This window comes from Varanus komodoensis, unplaced genomic scaffold (assembly GCF_004798865.1).
Source record: "Varanus komodoensis strain SLA01 unplaced genomic scaffold, ASM479886v1 scaffold20_1, whole genome shotgun sequence".
NCBI lineage: Eukaryota > Metazoa > Chordata > Lepidosauria > Squamata > Varanidae > Varanus > Varanus komodoensis.
Genome location: NW_025335587.1, coordinates 14,357,248 through 14,370,892, shown reverse-complemented (window position 1 = coordinate 14,370,892; position 13,645 = coordinate 14,357,248). Strand labels below are relative to the sequence as shown.

The 13,645-nt window shown below is 45.0% G+C and overlaps 1 protein-coding gene across 2 annotated transcripts in view; it reads right to left on the bottom strand.

Moving 5' to 3' along the window:
• Positions 1–390: 390 nt before the first annotated feature.
• Positions 391–13,645, bottom strand: part of AUTS2 (activator of transcription and developmental regulator AUTS2) — a 709,751-nt gene continuing 696,496 nt past the window's right edge. For both annotated transcript variants that reach the window (XM_044430464.1, XM_044430465.1), the window contains 7 exons: positions 11,876–11,905; positions 10,936–11,007; positions 10,269–10,410; positions 8,770–8,847; positions 6,178–6,261; positions 2,386–2,608; positions 391–1,621 (listed from right to left, as the gene is read on the bottom strand). In XM_044430464.1, coding sequence (XP_044286399.1) covers positions 391–1,621; positions 2,386–2,608; positions 6,178–6,261; positions 8,770–8,847; positions 10,269–10,410; positions 10,936–11,007; positions 11,876–11,905 — 1,860 coding nt within the window. The remainder of the gene's footprint in view (positions 1,622–2,385; positions 2,609–6,177; positions 6,262–8,769; positions 8,848–10,268; positions 10,411–10,935; positions 11,008–11,875; positions 11,906–13,645) is intronic.

Below are 13,645 nucleotides of genomic sequence, written 5' to 3'. Positions count from 1 at the left end.
GAGAGAGAGAGAGAGAGAGAGAGAGAGAGAGAGAATGACCCTCCTTCTACCCCCCAACCAAAATCTATGGTTTCCTTTATTCTAGCTGGGGAGAAAAAGAGAAAGAAAAAGAACTTCATTTGCTTGTAGCCCAAGTACTGACTTAGAACTCCTTGCAGAAATTCAAAATGATCGAACAGCATAGGATAAGTAAGAAATGCACCAACTTTTCTCCAAAAGTTTTGAAAACTGTCTTCAACATAGAATATACAATCCAGCCATTTCTTTAAAAAAAGAACAAAAGAATATCTCTGCACGTTTGCATCTATACATTCTGTACATTTGGGTCATCACAAAAGTCTACATTTATGGAGTAAGAAGACTGGATGCGGAGCAATCCACTTCTTGGCCTCACCGCGCTTCTATGTCCTTGAGCGTATGGGGAGGAGGTCTGTCCCGGATCTCGGTCGGCAGAGGGGTAGTCCTGCGGGGAGAGCTGGGCCGAGGTCCCAGTGTGGAGATGAGAGGGGGGGGTGCACTCAGAGCTGCCGTGGGGGGCGTTTTATTGAGAATCCCATTCTGCAGTCCCGACGGAGGGCTCACTCTGGGGTAGTGCATGCTGGGAAGCCCGGGCGTGATCAAGCGCGGGTGAGGCAGGTGGCCCTCCAGCGCTGCTGGATGGACCGCATGAAGCCTCACGTGCTCACAGTCCTCCCTGAGCAGGTGCAGCCTCTCCCTCTCGTCCAGGTGCCCCCCCCGGTCGTGCTCACGCCGGGGGTCGACGGACAGGGGGTGGTGGTGGTGATTGTAGTCGTGTGGCTCTCTGTCCCTGAAAGACCGCTCGGCATCGTAGAGCCGCGGAGCGGAGAGACGGTGCAATGGGTCATTCCTTAGGAGGAACTCTCTCCCCAGAGGGTCTCTCCGGTGGATGTCCAGATCTCGGTAGGGATCCCGTAAAGGATCCCTCATGGGATCCCAGTGGAAGGAAGGGTATGGGAAACGTTCACTGCCTGGGATGGGGCTGATCCCCATGAAGGGCGTCATCATGTGAGTCCTGTCTAGACCACTGATGCTGTTCAAGGGGTGGATGCCTGTGACGCCCACCGTCATGGGCATGGACACCAAAGGGCTTGGGTGGACACCGGATGGGGGCATTGGAGGGGGCTGCTCAGACGAGCGATGGGTCTGGGGTGCTTCTGGTGGGATGTCATGGTCCTCCTTCCTTTCTTCCTTCACTTTGACTTCACTGGATTTCTTCAGGTTTTCATAAGCTGGGTCACTCTTCTTCTCAGCATCTCGGCTGGAGGTACTGTTAGGTCTGGTGTTCTCCACCACAGGTGGCCTGGTGTAGGGTGAAGGGACTCGAGACACTTGCTTGGACTCTTCCAGTGGCCTGCTCTCATGGGTCAGACTTTCTTTCTCTGAAATATAGTTGTCCTTTGCCTTGGGCTCATCCACACCCACCTCTTTCCGAGATTCGGAGTGATCCCTTTCTCGCTCTTTTGTCTTTTCCTTCTCCCGAACTTCTGGGTTCAGGTGGCTCCTTATGGGCTCAGCTGCACTGCGGCTGTGTCCGAGGGCACTCACGGAATGGAGAGGAGCTGGGGAAGGATGGCTTGCGTGTCTTTTCTCAATTCCCTCCCTGGCAATATCAAAGCACAGAAGGTTATGCATTCCTGGATACCATGGAAAGGAGAGACTGCAACTGGTTTATGGATCTTGTAACACCGACCCTATATCTCCAAGCCTTTTCATGGGTTGTTGGACTTCAGCTCCCCATCATCCCCAGCCAACATGGACAATGGCCAGTGATGAAAGAGTGTAACAACATCAGGAGGGCTACCCATTTCCTCCCCATGATCTGGAAAGGTCCAACCTTCATCAACAGCTGCTGATCCCCAGACCTAACAACCTTGGTTCTAGAAAAGCTCCCTGTAGATTAAAAGCAAAAGCTAGTCCCCATTCTCCGAACTACTTGGATCTGCTTGAAAACAAGCAAGTTGATATATACAAATTATACTCATAGATCAGTCCATGAGCCAATCTGCATATGTGATTATTAATCTGAAGTAATCCAACTGAGTTCAACAGGGCCAATTCCAGACAAATAGATGCAGGATTGCAGCCTCAGTCTAATCCCGAAATAAAGACCTTCTGGGCTACAGAATTTGGGTTGGAGAACGTTGTCTGAACTGAGTACCTTCCACCTAGGAAAAAATGTCCGAGCATCAGGGGGAAAGCTAGATTTAGAGGGGGCTGGAAAAGTGTTCCTCGTGCTTCCCAGAATACGTATTCACGTTTTCCCAAGTGAATAAAAAACACTTCCCCCATCAGAGAGGCATGTCCATCTCCATGGCTCCCGCCCGTCTTTGCACTCAACGATGCTCAGAAAGTGCGCTTTCATACCTTTCTTTGTCCTCTTTACTAACAGAAGAGTCTCCTTTATCTACATCTCTATCTTGCTCATGAGCTGTAGCAGATGTACTGCGTTCCAGCTCACCTGGCTTCAGCCAGGGCGGAGGAGTCGGGAACGATGGTGGTGTTCGGTGCAGACGATTCCACGGTTCGTGAGGGTTGTTAAAATTCTGCATACTGGGGCAATCCTTGTGGCCAAACATAGAGTTGGGTGCTGAAATGGCGAAGTGGGGAGGGGAAGAAAGCAAGATGTTCAGTTGGTGGTACTTACCAGGCAAACCCAACTTTTATTTTTTACAGCACTCAGAGTTTAAAATGAATACCTATTATGGATTGCTGGAAAAGGAAAGGAGATTAATAGATAAGCATTAGCACTCAGCCTTAACACAGATGAGGCAACTGATTTAACTAAGAGGGGTGTAATATTTCTGCAGTTTGAGAAAGAAAAAGAAAAAAAGAAAAAGAAAAAGGTGGTTGGGTGGAGAAATGTTAGTGACACAAAAATATTTATTGCCAGTTTGCAGTGAAGAAAAATGGCATTGAAAGCAGCTCATAAAATGCAAAAATGCAGAAAAACAGCCAACAACCTAGACTTATTTGACAGTCTTTATGTCAGGCAGAAGGTTCCGGGGCTCAGGAAAAAATAATTTTTAAGACTTTTACAAACATGGCTCTTTTTCTGGTTCTTGATGAGCAGCTGATAGAACAGAAGTAGTAAAATTTCCGGAAAAATTATCAAATGCTATTAAAAATAGTCATGAGAGTATGGAAAGCTCAGGGAAGGGTCAGAACAACATTAGCATAAGAGGAACATAAGAACATGAATTCCCACAAGCCCTCCAAAACGGTGAAAAAGCATGAGGAGGGGGCCAGGTGAACATTCCAGGGGAGAGACGTAATGTCCTGAAGGCACAAAGCCCATTGTTCCCAAAAGACAAAGTCCTGGGCTTTTGAATTATCATTGGTATTATTGTGATTTCTGTGACTACCTTTCTCAACTTACTGATTCTATTCCTTTTCATTCCATTCCATCTTTGTTTGAATTCTGCATTTTCCAGGTCTTTCATTTGATAGGTGGGAGAAAACCTGCTTCACACATGTGAACAAACTCCTTCACTACCTCTGGCTCATTATCTTGTTACTCTTTGGGCAAAATTCAGCCACCATTCCCATCACTAGATAATTTTGGCTCCTGAAGTCTTAGCCTGAAAGATTGTGAAAAAACTCTAGAAATGGACATATGGACTCACTGAAGAAAGATCTCAGATCAAAAGTGTCCAGAGAGCAATGGGGCAAGATGTCTCTTGAAGCCCTTGAGAAGAGTAGATCAGAACGGGCAGCTCAGGATAGAGGGCCAGGGGGATTCTGAAAGGATGCCAATGAGGAAATAGATGCGCAACTGGCTCAATGGATGAGATTTATTCTCACGTACAGACAGACACTCAGATTCTTTTGAGCCATCCTTCGGCCATCCATTCCTTGATTTATGAATCTCCTCCTCAAAAGAAACTCTTTCAATGGCCCATACATTGTCCAAGAGTTATGGAATTGTGCCTTTTTTCCACCTCAAAAAAGCAGGACCTTTTCATGGCCAAATGAAATTTTGGAGGCCCCTTTCCAGTTTTCAACCAGAAGGAAGGCTTTTTTTCATCTTGTTCACTAATACGGCTTTTCCCGGATAGCAATTATGTAACTTTCCCAAAATTTATGGATTTGACAGATTCCCCTTTTTGCACACAAACTCTTTTTCTATTTCCATGGCTTGGGAAAGTACCACATTTTTCCAAGATTAACAAAATGTTCATAAAATCTGTTTATGTTAGGTTATATCAACATGGAGAAGAATCAAGTGTGTACAAATCAAATGTGTGATCATTTTTGAGTCAACAAACAAGGCTTCTATTTTACTTAAAATAATAGTTAGAGATCCATTAATCCATCCTTCCATCCATCCCTGCTGTTCTAAACTTTGGGAGCTCCAGTCTTCTCAAACTAGAGTATCCAACACCATGTTTCCAGTTGATCCACAGAACTAATTTTACTTGGCCAGGCTAACAAATTAGCTCCTTCCAGTTGATTTGGGGATGCTAAGTTATGTTTGAGAATTCTTCACTGTGACTCCAGATAATGGCTTGCTATACACTGGAAAATCTAGCAGAGACATGGGCAAATTATGGGTTTGCTCAACCCTGGCAGTTTAGTAATACCTTTCTCAGAAGAAAGTAATGCATTAGAAACCCTCTTCTCTAGCTCGGATTAGAATCTGAGCTGCTACTTCTTTGAACAGAGCCAGTGGGGAAAAATCCACTCGCTTGCCCGATGGTCTCTCATTTTACCTCCCAACCATCTATGCCATTTCCCCCAGGAGGCCCTAGCAAAGAAACATAGATAAGAATGTCAGCTTGAGAGGTCTTTCTTGTCCAGATTTCTGTTCCTGCTTTGGCCAACCGGATGTCTGTGCAAAGGCTACAAGTGTGAAGGCGACACCTTTCCACACACCTTCCCTTTGGTGTTCAGAGTTATACTGCTTCCATTCCTGGATATAATATCCAACCAACTTGACTAATACCCATTGATAGCCTTATCTTCCATGAACTCGTTGAGTCCTCTCTTAAAGCTATCTAAGCGAGGGCTTGCACCATATCTTGCTCCACTGTCTAACTGTGAAGCCATGTGAAGAAGCAGTGCATGGACCTTAAATTGATGAACACCATCCTGATGTTTTCTTAGCAGGCAAGGTGGCATAGAAATATAAATATTTAAAATGTTGGCCAATAAAGTAAGATGGAGAACCTGAGGCAAGTGAGTCCATGGTCCAGAAATGAGAAAAATTATGTTCTAGATGAGGTTGCACTCTCCCTAAAAGAGCAGGCACAAAGTTTGGGGTGCTCCTAGAAGCATCTTGGCTTTGAAGGCTCAAGAGACTGTTGCGGCTCACAAGTGCCTTTTCACAGTGGGTCAATTCCACCCATTCATAGATGGGAATACCTTAACCACGTGACTACTGGAATGCTCTCTATCTTGGGCTGCCCTTGAAGTTGCTTCGGAAGATCTGGCTAGTGCAGAAAGCCACCGGGAGACTGCCATGGGGAGTGTCTTGCCTTGCATTTGTGGTACCAGGCCTGGAGGAACTGGATGTCCTACCCAGTCAGGTTTAAGGGAGCACTATTGACAAGTAAAATCCTAAATAATTTAGGACCTGCTTACTTTTAAAAATCATATATCATTTTGCTTTCGGGAGAGTCTGCTCTCTGAAAAGTCTCCTGTATGATCTGTTGGACATTCACAATTACTTCTTTTTGGAATTATTTACATGAACTTGTTTATTTACTTGACTAAATAATATTGGGCTGTTGTAAAAGTTGGGCAAGGCTGAGGAGGAGAAATTGACTTCTAGAAGGTCCACCCACACCAGCTTCTGTGGTCAATGCTTCTAAACAAATTCCCAATCAGCCTCACGTATGGCTGGGATTCTGCTTTTGCAAACTAAGCAGAGTTCTATTCAGCTTCACTACTTCCAAACCACGTGGGCTCAAAATGACTAATGCTCCTTTGCATAAAATATGCAATAAATATGCAAATACATCCCTGCCTGCAGAAGACTAGCATGTCAAGGGGGTTTCCTATGTATCACCTCTGTGAAAACAAGCCCACGGAAGAGGATTTGGAGAGTCCAGGGGCACCCCAGTTTCTTCTGATTTGGAGACGCATGCCCTGCTTTAGTGCCCTCAGTGGTCATCTGAACAGCCCAACACAGCGAGAGCCGGGGGAGAATTTACTCACTAACGGCAGGGTTCCCGAGTCCCCCGAAGGCAGTGCCACTCACGGCTGCAAGACTGGTGAACGTCGTGGGCCGATTAAAAGTCTCTGAAACCAAAGGGAAAGATGCTAATGGGAAGGGAATTACCCAAGACAGAGCAGTATTGCTACATGTAAGGGTGTTCTGAAGATATCCCGAGTTTGGACACAGAAGGTTTCCCAGAATCGCTCCCAGAGAACTTGGGTGCATGGTCTCTTTGGGTGGCAGTTGTTCCCGGAACTGGTGCTACAGTTATTATCCTGCCTTCTAAGTCCCCCAGATCAGGGCTTTGATATCCTCTCCACTGCGGTCATTTCTGCTACCCCTCGGGCTGCACTGTGCTGGTCTTTTAGTAGGAGTTCCAGATTTGCAATTGCCAAAACTGGATAATGTGCATGACAGCATGACCAAAAAGGCAGAAGCCCAACAGAAAAACAAAAGAAAGGAAATATCTTAAAACAAATTAAAAACTGCAAATCCTTACAACAGCACGAAGGAAAACATGCCCTTCCTATCTGAGATTTTAGTAAATACAGATGAAATGGGGATTGCCCCACCAAAATGTGGGGTAGAACACCCCAAGCTAGAGTTCTCGCCAGTAGAAATTATGAATTGCAAGGGTGGGTCATTTTTGCACTGGCAAAACTCTGGGTTTTGTTGATTTTGCCCACTTCAGGGAATCCAGTCACAGTTCTGCATAACGCTTGAAAAGAAATAGTTAAAGGCACCAGGAAACCCAGAAATACAAAATGGGATAAGGGAGATTATGACATAGATGGATATATATCAGTTTCATTACTATATTTCTATATTGCCCATAGTCAAAGCCTTTGGGGAAGTTCAGAACCTTAGGTCCCCCATCCAGATTTCAACCAGGCCTGACCTTGATTAGCTTACACAATTAGGCAGAATCAGGCACTTCAGGCTATGCATGAATCAGATTTGTTTCCTATGGGATAAAACTTAAGGTTGCATCTCTAAGAATGCTTACTACAGAGATACTGAGCTCTATGGAACTAACTTCAAAATGAACATGCTTCGGATTGCACTGCTAATGTCTTTTCAGTATGAGAGCAAACCTTTAAAAAAGAATTCCTAGCATGTTATCATTTGAAAGGAGAGGGTATTGCATCTTTCCTGTTTTTAACTTGCTAATTTTGTTGATTTTTGACAATGCATTCTCAGTTTTCAAATCTATTGCAAATAATTGTTGGTTGACCGACAGCAAAAAGAGGAGGAGGAGGAGGGGAAGACAAAATATCAGTCCTCTTGAAGCAAGATCCCATTCACACCACGGATTTGCATCTGAAGGCCTACCACAAAGAAGAAAAAAATGGATGCATTTTTTGTTGATTTGGCACACAAATGGGAGAAAATGGCAGGGAAGCAGATTTCAGCTAAACTTTAGGAGTAGCTTTCAGCTGTAAGGCCTGTTCATTTGTTGCAGAAAAATTGCAGGTGGCCACGGGCTTTCTTTTGCTGAGGAGTTTAAGCAGAGGGTGGACAGCTGTCTGTAAAGGATTCTGCAGCGGCAAGATTCCTGCATGGAGTGAGGAAGGCGATGCCCTCCAAGTTTCCTTCCAACTTTAAAATAATCCAGATGTGACAGTGAGCTTCTGAGTTTAGGTGACTGACCTGAGCACAAATGAGAGGACAATTGTCATCAAGGGATGGCCATACTGCTCTTTGGGGTGTGGAAAACTTCACAGGATAAGAATTCCCCACACAGTTTCAGCAAAGAGAAATCTTCTTATAAATTTACCTTTTAAAACGTTTGCTGTAAACCTCGTGTATTTTCAGTTATGCAGTGCTAAGCATGCGAACTTGGAAGTCTTGCTTATTCCTGAGTAATTTGTTTGGGTTGCAGCCTAAAGCACGGCCCTATAGCATTCAACCCATGTTTTGGTCCGATAGGAAGAATATGTACACGAGCCCCTTGCTGTGAATGAAACAATTTACCAAAAGGCAGTTTTAAAACTGCTTTTAGGCATGCTAAGAATGGCCAGCTGGCAAACTCAGACAGATTCACGGCTCTGGTATTCAAAATTAGATTCTGGGTTTGTCTGTAAGCAGAATAACTTTGCAGTGGTTGTGGTTATTCTGAATAAAAAATAGAAACCCAATGCACTCGTTCACATCAGTCCCAAATACTCAAAAGCTTTGGGGATCAGATGCATTTCACGATGCATCCCCAAGGCCATCTTCTTAGCAAACTGGAGGAGGAGTGTTGCAAACCCATTATGAATTTATTCACTATTGCATTGTTTATTGTTTATTCCACCACACCAAGATTCCAAAGAACCTCTTCCCCACTCAGATTGGCACCAGCTCGGCCATGCCTGTCACATATTAATTATTACATTTGTACCCCACCGTTTTTCCATGGTGGAGTTGAACACATAGAACACATAGAACATAGAACACAGAGGGGTGCCAAGGAAGACAGGTCCCCATTTGGGCACTGGATGGCTTCAGGGCAAACTGTGTGTCCCATGTACCCTGAGACCACGCTCAAAACTGCATGGAAAGCTGTCCCCATTTTGCTTAACTGTGGGCTATGAATGATTTCCACTTACCTAGATGGGCAGCTGGGTTGAGAAAGTTGCTGTGATGTGGGGAAGGGCCGAAGTGCGGGCCAGTGGGATGGGTGGCACCTGGCAGAGGGAAAGCAAAGACAAATCAAGAACAGGCCCGGCAACAGCACCTGTCAGCCAGGTGGGGAGACACGCCAAGCACAATTCCGGGCACATTTCTCCCCCTTTCAGTCTTGCAACAACTTGTGCATGAACCAAGTTGCAGGAAAGCAGGCCCTTCATCCTCTGCCAACCACATGCATGTGCTCTTTGTGAAAGAACCAGCAAGGATGGGCAACTGGTGGCTCTCCAAATATTGCTGGACTGCATCTCCCATCAGCCCTTGTCAATGGGCTCCCAAGACTCACAGGAGTTGAAGTCTAACCTGGCTTGGAGGGCCACCATTAGCTCAGCCCCGTCCTAGACCAAGATTGGCTTCCTGGAGCTATCCAAGGTCCTGAAATGGCAGATTGTCCCTAACCTGCCACTTCCCTAAACTGCAATCAGATCTCTCTAACATCCTGTGTCATCCTTCTCACCATCAGGTTAGGACAGGGGTTGACAACCCATGGCTCCAGAGCCGCACATGGCTCTTGAACCCCCCTGCCACGGCTCCGTCGCTCAAAACACGCACCGGCACAGCCGCCGATCTGCTCGAAGGAAGCTCCACTCAGGAAGGCAGCGCTAGCTCGTTAAGAAAATCAGCTAGTTAAGAAAATCGCTACATTCCTCTGCTAAACCAGCTTCCTGCAGGCTCTCATGTTACACAAAATGAAACCCTGCTGAAAGGATTCTCTTTGTCCCAATGTAATCTCCTTCATCTGAATGTTAAAAGCTGCACTTGGGACCTGTCACAATTCACAGCACTTGACTGTTTATCTGCTAATCGGTCACTAAACACACCTATATCAGCCGCTGATCTGTGGACCTGTGCCGACTTACTGAGCTCCTCCCCTACCCCGGTAGGCCAACCACGGATAAATCGAAGAAAAGAAAAGTTTCTGAAGAAAACCGAATGTTTAATGGTACTTGGGTAGATTCATTTGCTTTTACTGCTGACGAACTTATGGGGTTTGCTGTTTTATGCATGCAGCCCTTTAGCACTGACGTTGACTCTTCAGGAAGCTGTTCTCCTATTCAAAATGTATGAAAGGAGTCCTACTAGTTTATAATGCAAGATTAAAAATAACAGTTTTTAGTGACTGAACAAGAGCTGCAGCTAAATCATAATGAAGATATACATAGCATTAAGGTAAAAAATGATATATGCAGTGTTATCTTCATTTTAGATGTCAAAAGGGTTTTGCGGCTCCCGGTGTTTTCTTTTGTGTGAGCAACGGGTCCAAATGGCTCTTTGAGTGTTAAAGGTTGCCAACCGCTGGGTTAGGACCTCCCTCGGCATGTTTCCACTGGCCTTTCAGAAGACTTCTGGCAATAAGGACCTACTTATCCCACCTGTGTCATGACCAAACAAACAGCAGATCAGAAATATGGGCACTCACTGGCTGTAGAGAAGAGAGTTGATGGTCGCGCTAAGTCATGAGGATGGTGGATCGCCCCAAAGAGACTAGGGCCAGGAGGTCTACTCAGGAATTCAGGTTTCAGGCCAAAATCCAATTTATGGGGATCTGATTGCATCTGTTTCTGAAACAGAAGGGGAATGACACACACTCATGGATAAGGCAGAGATTTCTCAGCAAGGCCTACAGAGAAATAGCAACAATGACTTTGCTGGTGTCCCATGACATTTCACATGGTTGCCAATGAAATGCCTTGAGGGGGAAGGAGCCTTTAGAGTGATCAGGTGAAAGGAGCATGTGCTGCTCAAAAATAAGGGTGAGCTTTCTGGCATGAGAATATCATTCACCTGGCCACCTGTAATTTAGTCATACAAAACAGAAATCAAGAAATCAGCACCCATGGCTCATCAGAAGCTACATGATACAAGTTTGGGCTATTCCACACCAGCAAAGGTTGCCTGAGGCATTCTCCGATGCCTCAGACAACTTTTCCTATCATAAAACCAGATCCTTTCAATTGGCTTGCCAAGGATGGACCCTGGGACTTGTTCCATGCAGACCATGTTCTCTCTCATTGAGCTCGATCCTTTCCCATAGACACACTGGTTTTTCTTCTTTCAAGAGGTGGGCACCTGTCCAAAGAACTCACCTTGACCTTCTGTTGATGATGGTATATCTGCCACGCAATATGCACATGCATAGCACACCATTTTCCAGGTTTCTACAAAAGAAACAAACACAAAAAGTAATGGAAACAATGTCACTTACCTGTAGGAACACTGTAACATGGAGCCGGGCCATCCTTTGGGAACTAGTAACTAACTAACTCCCAAAGACATAAGAGCCAAGTAGCTCGTTCCCTTCCATCTTCTCACTAAAAGCTCTCTCCTTATGAGGCTGCTTCAGAGGTTTCTGAAAGGGCCAAAAGGCCATCTAGTCTTACTCCCCGTTTCCTACAGTGGCCAATTTTGTACCTGTCATTTCTAGGAGAACCCAATGGGGTGTCATCAAGGCTCATGACATTCACCCTATGTAAAACAAGCATAGGATCCTAAAGTTGGACGGAACGTCCAAGTTAACCAGTCTGACGCCTGCGATACTACCAGTGTGACAAGCCAACATATCTCTCTGCGTCAGGACCGCCTCTCACTCATTGCACTGGGAGTCACTGGCGGCAGAAGTCACAGTCAGGTTCTGAAAAGCAGGAAGAGGAGGAGGGGCAGGAGCAAGGGAAGCTCCCTCAAGGTTGCTTAGTGAAGTCGCTCACGCTGTTTTTTTTTTTTGCACCATCATGGAAAAGCCACACACTCACACGCAAAGCCTCGTGATGTGAGTACGCACTCTTTCACATCAAGATGCCTTCTGGACTTGCCAATTGGCACGTCTGGCCATCTGGACTCGGGGGATGAGATGCGAGTCAGCTCAGCGCTGCCCCTCTACCAATTTGGGAAGACAAAGTAACAGCGGAAGATTCCTAATACACTGGTGCCTTTCTGCAAATAAAACCAGATCATCCAGAGGGACATTTGGATAGGAAAATGTAAGCAACTCCTAGGCAAGGATCAAATTAGGGCTTGCACCCTCCTTACCCTCAACATGGGCCTGAACGGATCTGTCAACTGGAAAGAGAAAGAGAGAAAATAAAAGCTCCAGTCATTCAAACAATCACTCAGCCAAATCCCATATCTGTAGTTCATTAGGAGTGGGGAAACTGAAAAGGATTAGAGAGAGAGAGAGAGAGAGAGAGAGAGAGAGAGAGAGAGAGAGAGAGAGAGAGCGCGTGTGTGTGTGTAATTCATATGTATTTTTTGTCTGCAGAAGCCTTTCCCTTCAACTGGATAGTGAGAGAAGAGAAGTAAAGTTACTCCAGAACACCCTGCTGAGAAACAGGCTGAAAATCAGGATACCTGACATGTTCCTGGCCCAGTTGGTCATAATCATAACCATCTCCTTAAGAATCCATTTCTCCCCTCCCGATTCCTCTTTCTTTGTGGGGTGCACTGCAAATAAAACTGAAACCAGTTCTGTTGTTTCAAAGCTGGCAGCTCAGAAACATGCCCAGTAAGAAACATTCTGTCCTGGAGCTGTTTCGTTAATTATTCTATTGAGTATAAAATGGGGAAAGTACTATGTTGAGAAGACTTGATCTCCCCACCCCCATAACTATTTAGCAATGACTCAGAAAGCTCTGGGAAAATTTGGAATTTTGGAAATGGCTGGAATATTACTGCATTACATTTATTCCCTCAAGGCAGTTGACAAAGTTCTCCTCTCTGTGTTTAACTCATCACTATAACTAAACCACCCAGAAAGCTCCAGCTATTGGCCAGTATAGAAATATAGTAGCAACAACCCTGTGAGCTAAATTAGGCTGAGACTCTGTGAGTGGCCCAAAGTCTTCCAGGGAGCTTCATGGCTGAGTGAGAACTTGAACCCGGATCGCCTGAATCCCAGACCAACATTCCCCATCCTGCACAATTGCTAGTAGACGAAGAACAGTGACTAATGCCATTTCCTCCCCTTTTGAACAAGTTTGGAGTCACTTTCTTATAGGATTTTGAGAAAATGTCACAGACTGGCAATGCATCAGCTCACATTAGAAAGACCGATTTTCACAGAAAATTTTGCCCTGGAAGCAAAAATGATAAAACTTGGGCTGTTGTACTTGGGACACACCATGATAATGTGAGACTCCCTGCAGCAGACAATCATGCTGGGAAAGTGGAAGCTAGACTTGGACAAGGAAGACCAACTTGGAATTGGATCAAGTCCATAAGGGAAGGCACAGCCTTGAGTTGACAAGACAATGTTGCCCTTAGTCAGAGACAACTCAATGGAACACAGCAACAACACAAAAATACTGATTGATTCCTGGCTTCTGCCAGCCAATTCAATCTTCAGTATATTGTCATTTTTTTCTGACTTTTCAGTTAGCTTCCTGCTGTAGCTTTCAAAAACAAAGTACAAACAGCTCAGTAGTTAATTTTATGGTACCCTACACTACATGCATAAATATATGACATTAAGTAATGGTAGAAAATTAGAGGGGCTCTGAAAGAAATCAAATTATTGCTTTCATGATGGCCAATACTGAGTGAAGCTTTATTTAGTCTTTGAAGGTGATCTGATTCAAATGATCTAGGACTTTCAAGCATGTATTATACTGAATTCTATCTTGCGTGTGACAGCTTAACAAAGCACCTGCTTAGAGCATTCTTAACTGTTGCTGGCAGATTTGACAATTGCGATACACTTAATTTATACTTTCTGACTGAATGTACATGTGGTATATTTAGCATTTCCCAAATGGGCTGCCCAGGCTGGAAGTGCATGAAGGAATTAATGGGGGTTCAGATGCT